This window comes from Leptonotus elevatus, chromosome 3 (assembly GCF_054856555.1).
Source record: "Leptonotus elevatus isolate MCC_2025b chromosome 3, RoL_Lele_1.0, whole genome shotgun sequence".
Lineage (NCBI taxonomy): Eukaryota > Metazoa > Chordata > Actinopteri > Syngnathiformes > Syngnathidae > Leptonotus > Leptonotus elevatus.
Window position 1 is genome coordinate 13,197,372 of NC_141241.1, and position 17,196 is coordinate 13,214,567.

The 17,196-nt window shown below is 38.1% G+C and overlaps 2 protein-coding genes across 2 annotated transcripts; both read left to right on the plus strand.

Moving 5' to 3' along the window:
• Window positions 1-1,729: 1,729 nt before the first annotated feature.
• On the plus strand, window positions 1,730-7,356 carry vps26a (VPS26, retromer complex component A). The gene is made up of 9 exons (XM_086072082.1): window positions 1,730-1,868; window positions 2,785-2,934; window positions 3,224-3,299; window positions 4,131-4,287; window positions 4,392-4,556; window positions 4,640-4,746; window positions 4,905-5,006; window positions 5,887-5,996; window positions 6,080-7,356. The coding sequence occupies exons 1-9, from the start codon at window positions 1,866-1,868 to the stop codon at window positions 6,194-6,196; spliced, it is 987 nt and encodes a 328-aa protein (XP_085928208.1). The 5' UTR covers window positions 1,730-1,865; the 3' UTR covers window positions 6,197-7,356.
• Window positions 7,357-7,949: 593 nt separating this feature from the next.
• Window positions 7,950-16,486, plus strand: supv3l1 (SUV3-like helicase). The gene is made up of 16 exons (XM_086071495.1): window positions 7,950-8,360; window positions 9,472-9,549; window positions 9,928-10,035; window positions 10,133-10,247; window positions 10,321-10,489; window positions 10,564-10,675; window positions 10,864-10,941; window positions 11,094-11,185; window positions 11,447-11,627; window positions 12,438-12,531; window positions 13,337-13,456; window positions 13,539-13,638; window positions 13,748-13,828; window positions 13,920-14,096; window positions 14,755-14,903; window positions 15,004-16,486. The coding sequence occupies exons 1-16, from the start codon at window positions 8,090-8,092 to the stop codon at window positions 15,419-15,421; spliced, it is 2,343 nt and encodes a 780-aa protein (XP_085927621.1). The 5' UTR covers window positions 7,950-8,089; the 3' UTR covers window positions 15,422-16,486.
• The last annotated feature ends 710 nt before the right edge of the window (window positions 16,487-17,196 follow it).

Below are 17,196 nucleotides of genomic sequence, written 5' to 3' on the forward strand. Positions count from 1 at the left end.
TTGGACAAGAGGTTGTGTAGAACCTGGACTTTTCGCCAGTCAATTGGAGGGCATACATTATGAACAATTTAACATCTTAAATGAACCTGCCTTGTATTGCTAATTTTTGATCATCTTTTCTTTATTTTTTTTAAGATTATTTCATACTCTTGTTAAGAAAAAGTGGGACAATTTTAAAATAATAGAAACAGTTAAAATGATTTTTTGACGTTTATAGGCGTGAATGGCAATGAATGAGTTAAAATAAAATGTGAAATAATATTTTTCAAATAACAAATTTTAGGAAAAACGGGGAAAAACATCTAAATTGATGCAACAAATATTACAGGATTCCCTGGATAGGTCAAAAACATTAGTACCACTAGTTGAGGGTCAAAAGGTCAAAAGGCTTTAAATAAGACTTGTAGAAAAAACAACAACAACATAATAAAGTATCACAGACATCTTTTGTTTACCTCTCTTTACGACCGCATCTGTTATCAAGTCAAACACAGTGCCAAGCATTTGTGTGATTCAAAAAACTCAATTTCTTCAATATGAGTAATGCTACCTGTGGGTGTTTCTTTTTTTGTCTAAAATTGATGATTAGCGCCTTGGTTTTTAAAACGCTGAGGTCCAGGAAGATATCATCTCATTATTGGACACAATACATTCACCTGAACCTGCTGGACTCCGTCCATAAGAAAATTAAAAAAAAAATAAAAGCTTATCAACATACATATCGCCTTTATAAAGTAACGGCTTAAATCATTTTTTCACAAAACATGAAAAAAATGAAGAAAATACTGATTATATTAACTAATAATTTCATGGGACAAATTGAATGATCTGGTTAAACCCAAGGAATATAAATCCACAGTTTTTTATTCCATTTCACGGGGCGGCCATTTTGTTGCTAGCTGTCATTGAAAATGACATCACAGTTGCTCAGGGCTCATGGCAACGACCAATCACAGCTCACCTGTATTCTGAAGATGAGCCATGATTGGTTGTTACCTGACCCCCAGCAACGGGGTATATGCCACGGAGGAGGCGGGACTTCCGACTTCCTGGTTCTCACTCATCAGCTTTGTTTTAGTTTCCTGTTTGCGTCCCAGTTCGTGCCCTTCGGTTGCGCGTTCCCATCGACGGGTGCGAGTGTGTAGTGTGTCTGTCTCAGTTGTCCGAAGCATTTTAGAGAGTTGAGACGCCCTGCACGTCCCGCTGATGGGTGAGAGGGCGCGTTGGGGGGTGCAGGGGTGGGGGTGCGAGTGTTGGAACACGGCCATCAGTGGCCAGAAATGACACTGACGTGTGAAACTCGGAAGTCGGGAGTCATTGGCATCTACCCCACTGAGATGTCATATTCGGTCAACAGCAAGTGGGAAAATGGCCACCGCCTGTGATGGATAAAAACAGGTGGGGTTTGCTGCTTAATTGATTAATTAAGCCACAAACACGATATTAATCAGAATGCTGTATTTAGATTAGTGGGGGCAAATAATATAAATAATTATTTTTGGGTTGACTTCCCCTTTAAACCTGGTCCAGAAGAAATCACTTTAAAAAAAACAAGAAAAGAGATTAAACTTTTTTTAAAAACACATATGAGCGTCGAGTCCACCGCATCTTTAATTGCTGCTTTCAAAAAACTCGATAACCAGAGATGTAAATGCAAAATAATTACTGAAATGAAAATTATAACGAATCTTGATTTGGTTCTGGTCTACAATCACGTGAGCTTTCCTGCCACGCCCACAGCCACCTGACCCGCGTCACGTGACCACCATTCTCGTGAGCGCGACGCCTGGTTCACGCGCACGCGCACGGTTCTAAAACTGAGCGAGGCTAGACTGTTAGCTTCAAGTGTCTACTTGAGGGCCAAGATGGTGAGTGGAAATGCGACCACTGGGCTTGTGCTTGTCCTACCATATAATTGCAAAAAAACAGGGGCTTTTATCGATAAAAGTGCAGCGTGGATAAGATCTTCCGGTGTGACTTGAAAGTGACCGGTTACTGCTTTTTAAAGCTGACAGAAAAGCTAGCAAGGCTGGTCGAGTTAGCAAAAGTGCGAGGCCGCCTGTGGTGGTTTGTTGCTTTGAAGTAATTCACTACTGCTAGTTAACTAGTTAAAAGGGGTTGGATTGTACACGCGTGCAAGCTAATGCCACTAGTAACGACGCTGTTCGCTGTCAAGAAGTTGTCAAGTGTCACCAATGACAGATGGTTCACTGTTATTTATTTTCCAATTGGAAATGCCGATGCATTTTGACGAGGTGTTAATTCAACCGAAGAGAGCTAAGGCGCATCCTAAAACAGTCACCATTGACTTCGTTGGTGTGTTTGTTTAGGTTTTTTTTTAAACACTGCAAAATCTTTGATGGACTTGTATGTGTAGTTGTTGGAATAACCACGCCCCCTCCCGCTCAAATCTGACAGTGATTGTAGACTCCCGACATCCTGGTGACACATTGCATTATTTGTGTGTAGGAGGGCTGATGCTGCTACTCACTGTTAGTGTGTGGTAATGGCCAGAAAAAAAGTGTGACTGTACGCACCTATCAGCTGCTGAGCATGTTTTTGCTTTTAATTAGTTGAAGAGTATTTGTCTTGAGCGCACGATGACTTGCAAAGGAGTAGACGTAAGCCAGTTTGTTGGTCTAGCATCTTTATGCCCACACAAGCGTATGAAACTATATTCGCATAAACCAACCTCGAGCTCACATTACCTCGCCCCAACAGCTGAGTCACGACTCTGTTTTGTCTTTATTGTGTCACCGCTAATGTTATATACTGTTCTTCCAGAGTTTCCTGGGGGGTTTGTTTGGGCCGTTGTGTGAGATTGATGTGCTGCTCAACGATGCAGAGAGCCGGAAGACGGCTGAACTCAAGACAGAAGATGGAAAGCTGGAGAAACATTATATGTTCTATGATGGCGAATCTGTGTCTGGCAAGGTAACCTGATCTGTCACGTGACTATTGATAAACGTCTTTACATCCAATTAAATGTTTTAATTCCTACAAATATTCCTTGTATTATTGCAATGAATGCAAACTCGCTACCAAAATGCCATCCACAGCAAATGCCATATAATGTCTTATTTTGCTCATATGTTGATGGAAGTCAATGCAAATATCAGGTTATAGACATTGAATATGTACAAAGGGTATTTATTTATGCTTTTTGACAGTTTGATCACAAGCAGAAAAGAATCATCATAAAAAAAAAACTTCTGTCCTGTAGGTGAATCTAAATGTAAAGCAGGGTGGAAAACGACTGGAGCACCAAGGCATCCGCATTGAGTTTGTCGGACAGATCGGTGAGCATGATATGCACGTTTTACCTACCATCGCTCCTCACCCTGCTGTGAATAAAAAATGGTAGGGTGTTGTAGTCATGTGACCAGAATGAATATATCGCTTCAGTTCAATGCATTTTGACAAAACACGTTGGTCTTTAAATCAGATACGTTAGATCAGGCCTTGCCAGGCAATCTAAAAGTCAATAAAAACTTAAAAGGAACACACTATATTATCAACAACCCTAACACATTTAACCTACAAATACTCACAATATATTATAATAAAAATTTGAAATGCTCTCGAGGGGTGTTAGAAAAAATCGATTCGGCAATATATCACGATATTACAGCGGGCAATTATTGAATCGATTTGATATGCGGCCAAATCGATTTTTAAACATAAATTTTTTTTATGGGAATATTCAACAAAACGTCTTACTTAGTGTTAGGTTTCACACGTTAAGCATGGAAGAATGTTATATTAATGGAACATTAAGCCTTAATATTTTATTTCAGTGCTGTTCAAACATGAAACAGACTGCAACCTGTTTGTTAAATGCGGTGGCTCAGTTATAAGCCTGAATTTTCAGATAAATAAATACATTTTCATACAAATCTTACAGTGTACATGTACAAGTTTACTGATTAGTATTTTCTAAATTTGAGTTGGGGAAAAAAATCGCAATAATCAATTTATAGATTCATATCGGGATTAATCGGTATCGAATCGTGACCAATAAATCGTGATACGAATCGAATCGCCAGGTACTAGGCAATTCACACCCCTAAAGCTCTCTCATGGTTTGTAGCTAAATACAATTTACTACAATCTCTTCCTCTTGATGTCAGAACTGTTCTCGGACAAAAGCAACACCCACGAGTTTGTGGATCTGGTGAAAGAGTTGGCGTTGCCGGGAGAGCTCACCCAGAACAGAAGCTACGACTTTGAGTTCATGCAAGTGGAGAAGCCCTATGAGTCGTACATTGGAGCGAACGTCAGGCTGAGGCATGGAACCATCCGAAATATTTTTTTTCAGAGCTGTATATTGAATGACGTGTGATCAAACAAGCAGAATGGAAAAATGAAGCTTCTCTTTCATGTCCGCGTAGGTATTTTCTCAGGGTGACAATAGTTCGTCGACTGTCAGACCTGGTCAAGGAGTACGAGCTGATTGTCCACCAGCTGGCCACCTACCCGGACATAAACAACTCGATCAAGATGGAGGTCGGCATAGAAGACTGCCTTCACATAGAGTTTGAATACAATAAATCCAAGTAAGATGAGCGACACCATTATCACTGTTGATTTTTTTTTTTTTAAGCTTAAACAGCTTTCCGTCCACATGTCTCACGACTAGGTACCATCTAAAGGATGTCATTGTTGGGAAGATTTACTTCTTGCTGGTCCGGATCAAGATTCAACACATGGAGCTGCAGCTCATCAAGAAGGAGACAACGGGCATTGGTGAGCATTCAACGTTTATGTTCAAAACACCGAAGCGCTTTTTTGTGTTTGTGTGTCAGTTTCTTTGTTATGAAAAACGTAACAATATAGTGGCATTAAAGACCTCCATGTGCGATTTGGCTGTCTTCTGTCAATGTTCTTGTTTATTACCCTTGCAGGTCCCAGTACGACCACGGAGACGGATACGGTTGCCAAGTACGAGATCATGGATGGAGCACCGGTTAAAGGAGAGTCGATCCCAATCAGACTCTTTCTAGCAGGTAACTTCACTTACATTTTTTAAAAATAATAATAATCATCAATAATTAGTTGATTTTTACAGTTAAAATGCAAGGCATTTATTTATACTGCAAGAAACGGGCAAACAGATGATCTTTTTTGTGACTAAAGCTCTTGGTATTAACTCATTCACTGCCATTGACGGCTATAGACGTCATAAATTCATTTGAACTATTCCTATTAGTTTAACATTTTTTCCACTTTTGTTAACAAGAGTATGAAAACCTATAAAAAAAAAATACGTTTAGAGCAGATATAAAATGTTTGATTAATCGTGAGTTAACTAGTGAAGTCATGCGATTAATTACGATTAAAATAATAATAATTGCCTGATGCCCCTAATTTTTAAAAATATTTTCTTTAAAAAAAAAAATATATATATTATTATTATTTTTTTAAATTTGTAATATTTTTTATTTTTTTTTAAAGAAACGATTATTAAAAATTAGGGCCGTCAGGCGATAATTTTTCATCGTAATTAATCGCAGGACTTCACTAGTTAACTTACTATTAATTTTTATTCACTGACATTCTAGGTTTTCATCCTCTTGTTAACAAAAGTGGGAACAATGTTAAACTAATAGAAAACGTTAAAAAAAAAAATTGACGTCAATGGCAGTGAATGAGTTAAACATAAGCCAAGTAAAATAAAATGAGTAATATGAGCATGTCGTGTACAGCTGTAGTGGCTGATGAGCTAACTTATTAAACAGATCCTGGAAAACAGACTTCGACATTGAGTCCTGTGAAATAGGTTATTAGGAACTAACTTTTACACAGCAACCACATGACAGATGTCTGTCTATTCGCTTTCTACAGTCTACAAGTCTTTGCTATGTATAATTACATATTTTTGACCAGGCTACGACTTGACAACCACCATGAGAGACGTCAACAAGAAGTTCTCTGTACGTTACTTCCTGAATTTGGTATTAGTTGACGAAGAAGATAGAAGATACTTTAAGCAGCAGGTAAATCATGTACACACAGCTTTTCAATCTGTCACTCGGGTCGTCCCACTCACGACTACGTATTTGCTTGCCCATGTCCTCAGGAGATTGTTTTATGGAGGAAAGCTCCAGAGAAGATAAGAAAACGAAACTTCCTCCAGCGCTACGAGTCTCCCGATTCCCAAACTCAGCCTGTTAATGCGGAGCAGCCCGAGATGTGAGGGCGAACAAAGCCATGAACTGAAATCCAAAACACACACACACACACACACACACACACACACACACACACACACACACACACACAACCGGACTCTCACTGCTGTGCAGCCAGAGGTGTGACAGTTGTCCCACTGTCTGCTTGGACTTTCTACATGAACACACACACACAAAGCGACATCTTCGTCACTTCAGCGAGTTGTCCTATTTGAACTGCTGAATTCCCGACGACACGCTGACATGACAAGGGCAAAGAAGACGGCAATTTGCTCACACCTTTTTTTGCTAACAGGATTTCATTCGCTTGCATCATCTAGTGTGGAACCATCCACAACTATGATACACTGTTGGGCTGTAGTTTCTTACAATATGTGACCTTTCAACCACAATGACACTAAAGCACTCTTGGTGAACCATCTTGTAAGAAGACACCGTCACTCGTAAGCAAATCTTGTTAAAAAAAAAAAAAAGCTGCAGTTGAGATGTCACCTTTGTTTGGAACTGACAAACAAATTTGGTTTGTAATCCTATCTGTCATGTTTCCAGGTTGGACAATAGTTCTCAGATTGTACCCCTGAATGTTCTTTCTGATAGCAACTCTTTATAGATGAATACATTTCAAGCTCTGAAGGTATTTGATGCGGTTTCCACAGTTAGACATATTTGGCAGTTTTTGTGTGTGGGCCTAAGGTTTTCAATTAATACCATTCAATGTAATAATTATGCTCAAGTCTGCTGTTGCAAGTGCTCAGTTTATGTAAATCCACCACTATTTCACTGTGATGCGAAGACATTTAAACGGTTATATGATGTCAGCAAACCCATGCATTGGGGAATTAGCCCATACGCTCTGTGTTGCACAAAGGTGCTTAAATGTCCACTTTATCTGCAATGCAAAACTCGATTTTCATTTATATACTGTATTACATAGTGTTTTAATGGAATTGTGTGTTGTCTAATGTGCAAAGTCATGACTCCACGGCTTTCATTAACTTGGAAGCACTCGTGTCCGCTGTTGAGTTTGTCACTTCACTCAACAGTTAAATATGAATTTTATCCCTAAATTTGGGAAACATGCAATATATATTTTTTGTCTGTCCAATCAGGTTGGCTGTTTGTCCTGCAAAGGTAAAAAAAATAAAAAATAAAAATGCTGTCCTCACTTATTTGCATGGTATCGTTTCACAACAAACCATAACAAGAACAGTGTATGTACAGTATATACATTAAACCCTTATACTAAAAATGAATCGAATAAAAGCAAATTTATATTGACAATATATTGAGTCATTTATTCTAGGTAAAGAGAAATGGAATTTGTGGTTCAGTAATCCCATTTGATAAAATTTTATTTGGAATCACGAGCTACATAAGTTATAGGGTGGATTGAGTAATACAGCTAGACATACTATTTACATAAACATCCACACGTTTACGAAAACCTTATGGTCCCGCCTTCTTTTGGCGAGCCGTAAAAGTAATCCGATTGGCTGGGCTGAGTACCAACCTCATTCAATGTGCAAGAACTACTTTACGGGATGTGTCAAAATATGCCATTTTATAAATCACAATAGCTATTTGTACTCTAACCTGTACAATACGCAGCCATTTCGTTCATACATATATTTCACAAAGGCAAGGTCTAAAAAACATTTTTCTTATGTAAATATTTGGGTATTATTTTATTTGCCACTCATTTTAACACAGGCATCTTTGTGGACATCTACACGTAGACTGGTCCTATCCCACGTTGGCGCATAGCAGGAAGATTGTTGACCGTCCTCTGGTCAAGTCAGCGGTGTGTTTTCATATTTTGGACCTATGGCGTCTCGGTAACGCTGTGTTTTGCGGAATCCCATTTCTGTAAAATAAACTAGAGAGGGGAGGGGAAAACGATGTCGGTGAACCGGTGTTTGTATTTGTTTTCTCGGCTTCGTCGCCAGGTTAACGCTCGCACAGCTCGCCTGGCCAGAAGTAGCTGTCATGCGTCTACTGGATTTGCTTCGTTGCATGGAGAGCACCCGATGTGTGCTGTGGTTAGCAGCAGGAATTCTTCTTCATCCTCCAAACCTCCGGACACATCTCTTTTTGTCCCTCTCACGCTGAAGACTGAACTGTCTGCGGAAGGGAGTGTGGGAGCGGAGTTGACCCAGCATCTGGACAAAAGTGAGTAAACCCAACTTGAACAAAAGTCATGCTGCTCTTCTCTACCATCAGTGGGCAAAGTTTTCCGCTCAAGGACCACATTTGAGTTTTAAAATGACAACAGATGAGCCCCGACATTTGTAGAGTATGTAAAATTGGTTGTTTTACTATAAAATAATAATTCGTTCTTATATTTTTATTTTATCATTGCATTAATTAATTATCAATCAAATAGTAAAAGGTAAATGCATTTATTTATTATTATTATTATTCATAATTTGTACAGACCAATAATTTTACAAAATAGTATGCATTACATTTCTTTAACTATTTTTAAATTATTTAAAATGATTTTGTAAAGCAAATGTACAAAAATTTTCATTTACAGCACTGATTATTTAAAAATAAAATAACAAATAAATAACTAATAAATGTACGTTATTTAGTCATATTTATTTTATTACACTAGCTACATTAAGTATTTTATTTTCTAAACAGTTGCATGTTTTTGTTTTGTTTTTCACTATTTAATTAAAAAATATATATTATTTACAATAAATTACCAATTATTTAATAAACTGTTAGTTGACCATTTTTATTCATAATAAAATAAACAATTTAGCACTGGTTTATAAAATGTTTTAAAAATGGTTTGACATAATGTATTTACATCTCCAGTTATTTAAACTAAAAACAATATACTGTATGTATATGCTAATATTTGATTATATCATTTACATTAACCAGTCAAAATTGTTTATTTTACTATACTTTGAAAATTTTATTTTTAATTAATAAATTTACCCATTACTTAAAATGTTAAATGTACCTTACATGTCAAATTATTTATTGGGATATCTTTACATTTACAATTTCATATTTTATTAACTCTATTATTTACAATAGCTCTATAAACCAATTATTTGCAAAATAAATTTGAATGAAACAAATTTAGGGGGGGGGGGGTGATCTAAATTAAAAGTATTTAATTTAATGTCACAATATTATTATTAACACTTTGTGAGCCGTACCTACTTTGCCTACCTTTACTATGGATTGTATTAGCTGTCGAACGTGTTGCCTCAAATATTAAACTTTTAAATGTACTTGTACACTCTGTTCTTTTTTTTAGATGAACTTTTGAAAATTGTGAACCGGTTTTACAAGAAGAAAGAGATTCAGAAAGTGGCTGCAGATAACGGACTGGATGGTGAGAAATTATGATAATAATACTACTACTACTACTACTACTACTAATAATAATAATAAACCATTGAATTTAACTTTAACATTTTTTTCAACTGCCATAATATTCCTAACTTACCATAAAGAGACCCAAAGACGACTCAATAGAATGCTATTTTGTGGCATTTATCTGTAATAAAAAGTTGACTTTTCCTAAGTTGTTAGCCTAATGAGTCGTCTTTATATCTGTTCTCCTTAGTATTGGCTATGCTCGTAATACAGTAAGAGTTTCATTTTCAAATAATGCATATCTACAGTGAAATTGAAAGACTGCATACCACCACTGTTGTCAAAGTGTGCATGCTTTATTCACTCTGTGATCTGTGTTTCTGTGTTCATGCAGCACGACTCTTCCACCAGGCCTTTATCAACTTCAGGAAATACATCCTCGAGGTCACATCACTACCCGCTGATCTGCACATCATTCTCAGCGACATTTGCTGTGGAGCAGGTTTGTCCTAAAATATGCAAATCGAGAAAATGGATGGAATAAATGAAGAAGAAAAAAAATCCTACAGCAATCTTTTTGTGTTTCTTTTGACGTCAAGGTCACATAGATGACATCTACCCATACTTTATGCGACACGCTAAGCAGATCTTTCCCATGCTTGACTGTATGGACGACCTGAGGAAGATCTCTGACCTCAGAGTTCCTGCCAACTGGTAAACACATACCATACAAAATGTGAAGGGGAAAATGATTCATATTCTTATTCTGTATGTGTGTGCTCTGTAGGTACCCTGAGGCCCGTACTATCCAGAGGAAGGTGATCTTCCACGCCGGCCCCACCAACAGCGGCAAAACCTACCACGCCATCCAACGCTACCTGGCTGCAAAGTCAGGGGTCTATTGTGGACCCCTCAAACTTCTCGCCCACGAAATCTCTGAGAAGACCAACCAGGCCGTATGTAACTTCCTGTCTCTCCAATTCATGTATTAAGAGTGTGCTTTCTATATGTGCGAATTGTCTATTCTCAGGGTGTGCCATGTGACCTGGTGACTGGCGAGGAGAGGACGTTTATGGACACGGACGGTCGAGCGTCTGCTCATGTGGCCTGCACTATCGAGATGTGCAGCGTCAAAATACCATGTGAGACTTGAGACTACTTCTGTGCTCATTTAAAATAAATACAATTGCTGGTCTTCATGATAATAATTTCCTTCCAAAATTGGATTTTTATTTCTTAATGAATACATTTCTGCTGATCACATCAATTGTTAGTTTAGCCACATGGTCAGAATTTGTCTTCTTTCAAGACACTTGTATTTGTTTTGTAGATGAAGTGGCTGTGATCGATGAAATCCAAATGATCCGAGATCCTTCACGAGGCTGGGCCTGGACCAGAGCACTGCTGGGTTTGTCTCGCACAAAAACACCAAACGCCACTATGCTTCAACCACGCACATATAAACACACACACACACAGACATCAATTAATAATTGTTTACCCCATGAATCCCACTTTTATTCAAACAGGTGATGTATGTGTGTGTGTGTGTGGAAACAGGTCTCTGTGCAGAGGAGATTCATGTGTGTGGGGAACCTGCAGCCATCAATTTGATCAGAGAGCTGATGTACACCACTGGAGAGGAGGTGGAGGTGAGTCACAGTAAACTCTATCTGTGGCGTGTGGCGTGTACTGTATACATTCACTGGATATCTTTAAATGATCACAAGAGCCAATAAAAGAGCTGTATCAAAATAAAGTAAAAAATAATGCTCACTTTTGAAGTATTAACAATATGTTAATTATTGTGGTTGCAGTTTACTGTGTAAAGCTGCACTACGTTATAATGGGAGTTGTTAAAACACATTGGACAGAGCAGGTCTATCTCATCACGTATCGCTTCCTCTGTTCAGGTCCACGCCTACCAGCGTCTAACTCCATTCTCCATCCTGAATAATGCTGTAGAGTCTCTTGACAACCTGAGAGCAGGCGACTGCATCGTGTGTTTCAGTAAAAACGACATCTACTCCGTAAGCAGGCAGATTGAAGCCAGAGGGATGGAATGTGCTGTCATTTATGGAAGCTTACCTCCAGGTGAGCTTGCCTATGTCAGACAAAGAGAAAGGGTTTTCGTGAAAAGTTATGAACTCATTCACTGCCATAAATTAATTTAACTATTTCTGTTAGTTTAACATTTTTTCCACTTTTGTTAACAAGAGAATGAAAACCTAGATTTTTTTTTATTGTACATTTAGAACAGATTTAAAATTTGTGATTAATCGTGAGTTAACGAGTGAAGTCATGCAATTAATTACAATTAAACAATTTAATCGCCTGACGCCCCTAATTTTTAATAATTTTCTCTTTTCTTTTTTAATCTTCTCTTTTTTTCAAATAATCTAGTTAAGTCATGCGATTAATTACAATAAAAAAAAAATCGCATGACGCCCCTAATTTTTAAATATTTTTTATTTTTAAAAATATTTTCTTAAAAAAAGAAATTGCGCCTGACACCCCTAATTTTGTAATTTTCTTTTTTCTTTAAAAAAAACTAATATATATTTTATCGCCTGATGCCCCTAATTTTTCAATAATCTTTAAAAAAAATAAAAAAAATGTTTTAAAGAAAATAAAAGATTATTAAAAATTAGGAGCGTCAGGCGATTAAATTGTATAATTGTAATTAATCGCATGACTTCACTAGTTAACTCATGATTAATCACAAATTTTATATATTTTCTAAATGTACAATATTTTTTTTCTCTAGGTTTTAATACTCTTGTTAACAAAAGTGGAAAAAATGTTAAACAAATAGAAATAGTTCAAATTCATTTTTGACGTCAATGGCAGTGAATGAGTAAAAAAAAAAAAAAAGTATAACTAAAGATGAACCCCATTTTTCAGGCACCAAACTCTCTCAAGCCAAGAAGTTCAATGATCCCGATGACCCTTGCAAAATATTGGTAGCAACTGATGCGATTGGGATGGGTCTTAATTTGTAAGTGCCAGCATACACACACACACACACACACACACACACACACACACACATACATTGGGCACTGCATAATAGATTGACACATAATATAAGATCTGTATCGAAATATTTACCGTAAAGATCATTTTAGATTGAGACTGGAGGTATTCATTGACGTTAACAATGTTTATCAGGCAAATTGCATTCATTTAGCTTTTTTTTTTCTTCCTAAAATTGGTTCAACTGTTATGTATTTTTTTTAAACCATCCAATAATTGGTAAGAAGGTTGATCGAAAATGGTAAAAAATAAAATAAAATGTAAGTAACGCAAAAACCTTTTTTTTTTTTCACCGAATTAGCCGAATAACTTGGGACATAGAACTGTATACTATGTGCCATATTTAGATGCTTTTCATGTAGCTAACTGAGATCAGCATTATAATGCAGTGCAATTCTATTTGATTCTAAACTACATTCACATAAGTTACGCACATTAAAAATGACTGTGTCAATCAAAAAAGGCTATTATCTTCGTAAAGGGCACATTTTCATGAAGCCATTTTGATTGTCGAACTTGTCACAGTGACCCTGAAGACATTTTAAATTGTAGCGACTTCTGTTGGATGTTTGTTTTTACAAAAAAAATTGTGATTGTTCATCAACATCTATCAAATCGATCAACATGTCATTACCCATCTTGGAAAGGAATCAGGAAAGAGTGAGTGCAATAAAGTCAAAATTCGATCTAAACCTTGATTTAAACCTGTATTCATCTGAGTTAGCCTACTGTCGTTCTCAAAGGCTCGATTGTCTTCTTCCCTCCAGGAGCATAAAACGCATCATCTTTAACAGTCTGGTGAAGCCGAACGTCAACGAAAAAGGAGAGAAGCAGATGGAGACCATCAGCACGTCACAGGCTCTCCAAATCGCTGGACGAGCTGGAAGGTCAGTCTCATATTTTATTATTATTTTCCCGTCTGTCCGATTATACCGACCGGTACATTTCCTGCATCGCCGTCTCCTCCAGATTCTCCTCCATGTTCAAAGAGGGTGAGGCTACCACCATGCACAGAGATGATCTTCCAATCCTGAAGGATATACTCAGTCACACAGTGGAGCCCATTGAGGTGGTCATGCCTCACTTGTCTTATGCCCTCTAGAGATATGATCAGTCTTTTTTTCTTTTTTTTTAGTCTCCACAATAAAGTCACAATAAGAATCTCTGTTTCTTCTCAGGCCGCAGGTCTCCATCCCACTGCAGAGCAGATTGAGATGTTTGCTTATCATCTACCTGAAGCGACTCTCTCGAATCTCATTGTGAGTTCTAAGCACAGCGTGAGCTAATAGAACAAAAAAGGCCAAATTGAGTATGATGTATTTATTGATATATGTATTATTTTTTTAACAGGACATTTTTGTCAGCCTCTCCCAGGTGGGCGGCCTGTATTTTGTTTGCAACATTCATGACTTTAAGTTTCTGGCTGACATGATTCAGCACATCCCGCTCAACCTGAGATCACGCTACGTCTTCTGCACGTCTCCCATCAACAAAAAGCAGCCTTTTGTATGCACGTCTTTCTTAAAGGTTAGCACGGGCAACGGATTTCTGGTTCATGTCGATTTGCCAACGTTTTATTCTGGTTGGAAGCTGAATAGGGCAATACTAGGAATTCGACTTGTAAAATCAAAATCTGTGATGCTATTTGTCCACCAAATCTGATTCAGAATTATCATTACACACACACACGCATGTTTATTTTACTACCTTTGTGGGGACATCTCAATGACATAATGCATTTCCTTGCCCCTTCCCCTCACCCCAACCATCACAAATGATTGCCTATTCCTTACCCTAAACTCAACCATAACCCAATTCAAACTTAAACTCTAAAACCAAGTCTTGACCCTCAAAAAGAGGTCTCAACTTGTGGGGCCCGGCAAAAGGGCCCCACATGGACGGGTGGGCCCCACAACTCTGTGAAATCCCGAAATGTTGGCCCTACTATGTAACAAAAACACACACACACACAAGCACACGTCCATTTTAATCCCCCATTGAGCCATTGTCAAGCGTCCTTTGGTCCTTGAAAAAAACTCTACACACCCCTGTTCTAATACCAGGTTTTTGTGGAGGAGGAAAAAAAAAAGTCCAAGATCATTTCCAAACTTCTCATCCAAGGTCACATATTTGTTTCTGAATTGCGCACTCGCTGCTCTGATTCTACTTCCTGTTTCTACTTCAGTTTGCCCGTCAGTTCAGCCGAGACGAACCCTTGACCTTTGACTGGGTCTGCCGCCATGTCAACTGGCCACTGGCCCCGCCCAAAAACATAAAAGACCTGGTTCACCTGGAGGCTGTTCACGACGTGCTGGATCTTTACCTCTGGTTAAGGTAGTTTTGAGGAACTACATAATTATTTTATTAACATTATGATAATACTGTTATCATATTTTCTTCATCACGCTTGTCCTCCACGTTGCTTCTCATCTAGTTACCGTTTCATGGACATGTTTCCCGATACGGCCTCTGTCCGAGAAATTCAACGGGAATTGGACACCATCATCCAAGAAGGCGTCCGCAATATCACACGCCTCATCCGAGCCACAAAGCCGGCCATCACCGGCCCGCTCCAGATGCAGAACAAGGGCGTCCAAACCGACGCCACCAATAGCCATTCGTCAGGAATCCGTAAGATTCCGAGCACTCCCAGGCACTGGGGAGAGGCCGCGGACACCTCGCTCACGAATCGCCTGGTGCAAGATGGACTCTTGACGTCCGAGATGCTGAAGCAGCTGCAGAGGGAGTGGGCTAGTCGTGGACAGAGGAAGGAGTACGCCAATCATAACGCACTGGATTTTAAAAGTCACAGTAAGGACGATAAAGACAGTAAGAGGAAAAAGACGAAATGAACCATCATGTAGGACATCACGTGATCTGAACATATTGGAGGTTGGGGTTTTTTTACATTCTCCTACCTAATAAAAATGTTTTTAACGTACAACTCTTAGGTAAGAATCATGTGGACCTTCACACACCTAACAATGTATTAAAGTGTAGTTTCTCCCCAACCAGTCAATCATTAGATAATAAGACAACATTTCGAGAAGTCACAAAATAAAGCTCTTGTTTTGTATGCAAATAAAGGCAGTTGTGACGTTAATTTCGGTCGACAGCAGAGGGCGGTATTGGCCAAAATACTGTAATGGCTACCTGAAATGGATGAATAGTGAAGAATTTATTTGTTTAATTCTTATTCCACAAACACAATATCAATCAGAATGTCGTGTTAAGACTAGTGGGGCATATACAACATATTAAAAAAAAACGAAAACAAAATTGCGTTAAGTTCTCGTAGTATTTTCTTGTCAACCTGTTCGACACATTTCTATTATATAAGTAAACTCAAGAATGTTATCAAATATTGTTTTTAAAATTGCGTAACGTAATTTATGGAAGTGTTTGGCAAGAAAATATTAAAGTCACCCCTAGTTATCAATGTCATTGATTTGTGTGTACTGTGTCTGACTTGCAGTTTATTATGACAACATCACTGTCAGAGAAATAGAAGTTGAGGTTGGCTATAGACCAATTGGGAGTTCTGAATTCAAAATGTCAACGTTTAAAAATATGTGTGAAAAGGTACATTTTGAAATCAAACAAACCAGATTTAACCATACCAAAGATACTATTTGGTAGCGTTAATGTTTCTGGTATACCAATCTATGCTTGTACACGGGACTAAGTATTCCCATGGTTTACTATTATGAGGTGGTTAAGAGTTGAAACTGTGACCCAGTGTCCTGCAGTTGCCCACGTTGCAACCTGACTTTGGTAAGACTGTGCTACCATACTGCTTGACGCCAGCAGACCGTGTCATTTTTGCAATAACGATAAAGCTTTTTGTTGCTGTTATGCAGTTTAGCTGTGTGGGTCAACAATAGCAAATAGCATCAGAAAAGAAGCGAATTGTCCATTTGTATTTGTGCTTACCGACTGCGTTCACAAAAAGTAAGCATTACATGTACTGTTATCTAACCTGAGACTGATTTCAACAGAAAAATTTAATTCCAAAGAAAGAAACGCATGTTATTGCAAACCTCAGATACCGCGCAAATATGCCCCACAGTGGCTGTGAGTTGCAGCGGTGATGACTTCACAAAAATCTGATTGGTCACTTAGTACATTTGCGCCTTGACATAACGGAACAAATACCAATGTAATGTAAAAAAATTAATAAAAATCATAGCAGTTTTCACTGCAGAAAAAAATGTGTTTGTAATGTATAATCATCATACAAACAACTTCATAATCATACCTCAGTGGTATCCAAAAAACACACCCTGCAAATTGCCTCAAGGTTATCACTATGAGACAAAATAAAAACAATATAATCACCTTGACATGCATGTTTTCCCTTGACAAGTACAGCGTTAATATGCCGGAGGCAAATGACAATCAACATTTTATTACTTCAGGATTGCCACTTCATTGGTTTGTCTGACTGTCTGCTCTATTTTAGTCCTTCTGCTTTATCTGCTACACTGGATCCATGCCCATCTAGTCGCGTGTCTACTTGTGTGGTGTACACACACACACACACACACACACACACACACACACACACACACACACACACACACACACACACACACACACACACACACACACACACACACACACACAC

Coding starts and splice junctions, on each gene's coding strand:
- vps26a (XM_086072082.1), top strand. Junction 3,300..4,130: donor TGAGTTTGTCGGACAGATCG/GTGAGCATGATA, acceptor TCTTGATGTCAG/AACTGTTCTCGGACAAAAGC. Junction 5,997..6,079: donor GAAGATACTTTAAGCAGCAG/GTAAATCATGTA, acceptor CCATGTCCTCAG/GAGATTGTTTTATGGAGGAA.
- supv3l1 (XM_086071495.1), top strand. CDS start 8,090: ATGTCGGTGAACCGGTGTTTGTATTTGTTTTCTCGGCTTCGTCGCCAG. Junction 12,532..13,336: donor ATTGGGATGGGTCTTAATTT/GTAAGTGCCAGC, acceptor TCTTCCCTCCAG/GAGCATAAAACGCATCATCT. Junction 13,639..13,747: donor ACACAGTGGAGCCCATTGAG/GTGGTCATGCCT, acceptor GTTTCTTCTCAG/GCCGCAGGTCTCCATCCCAC.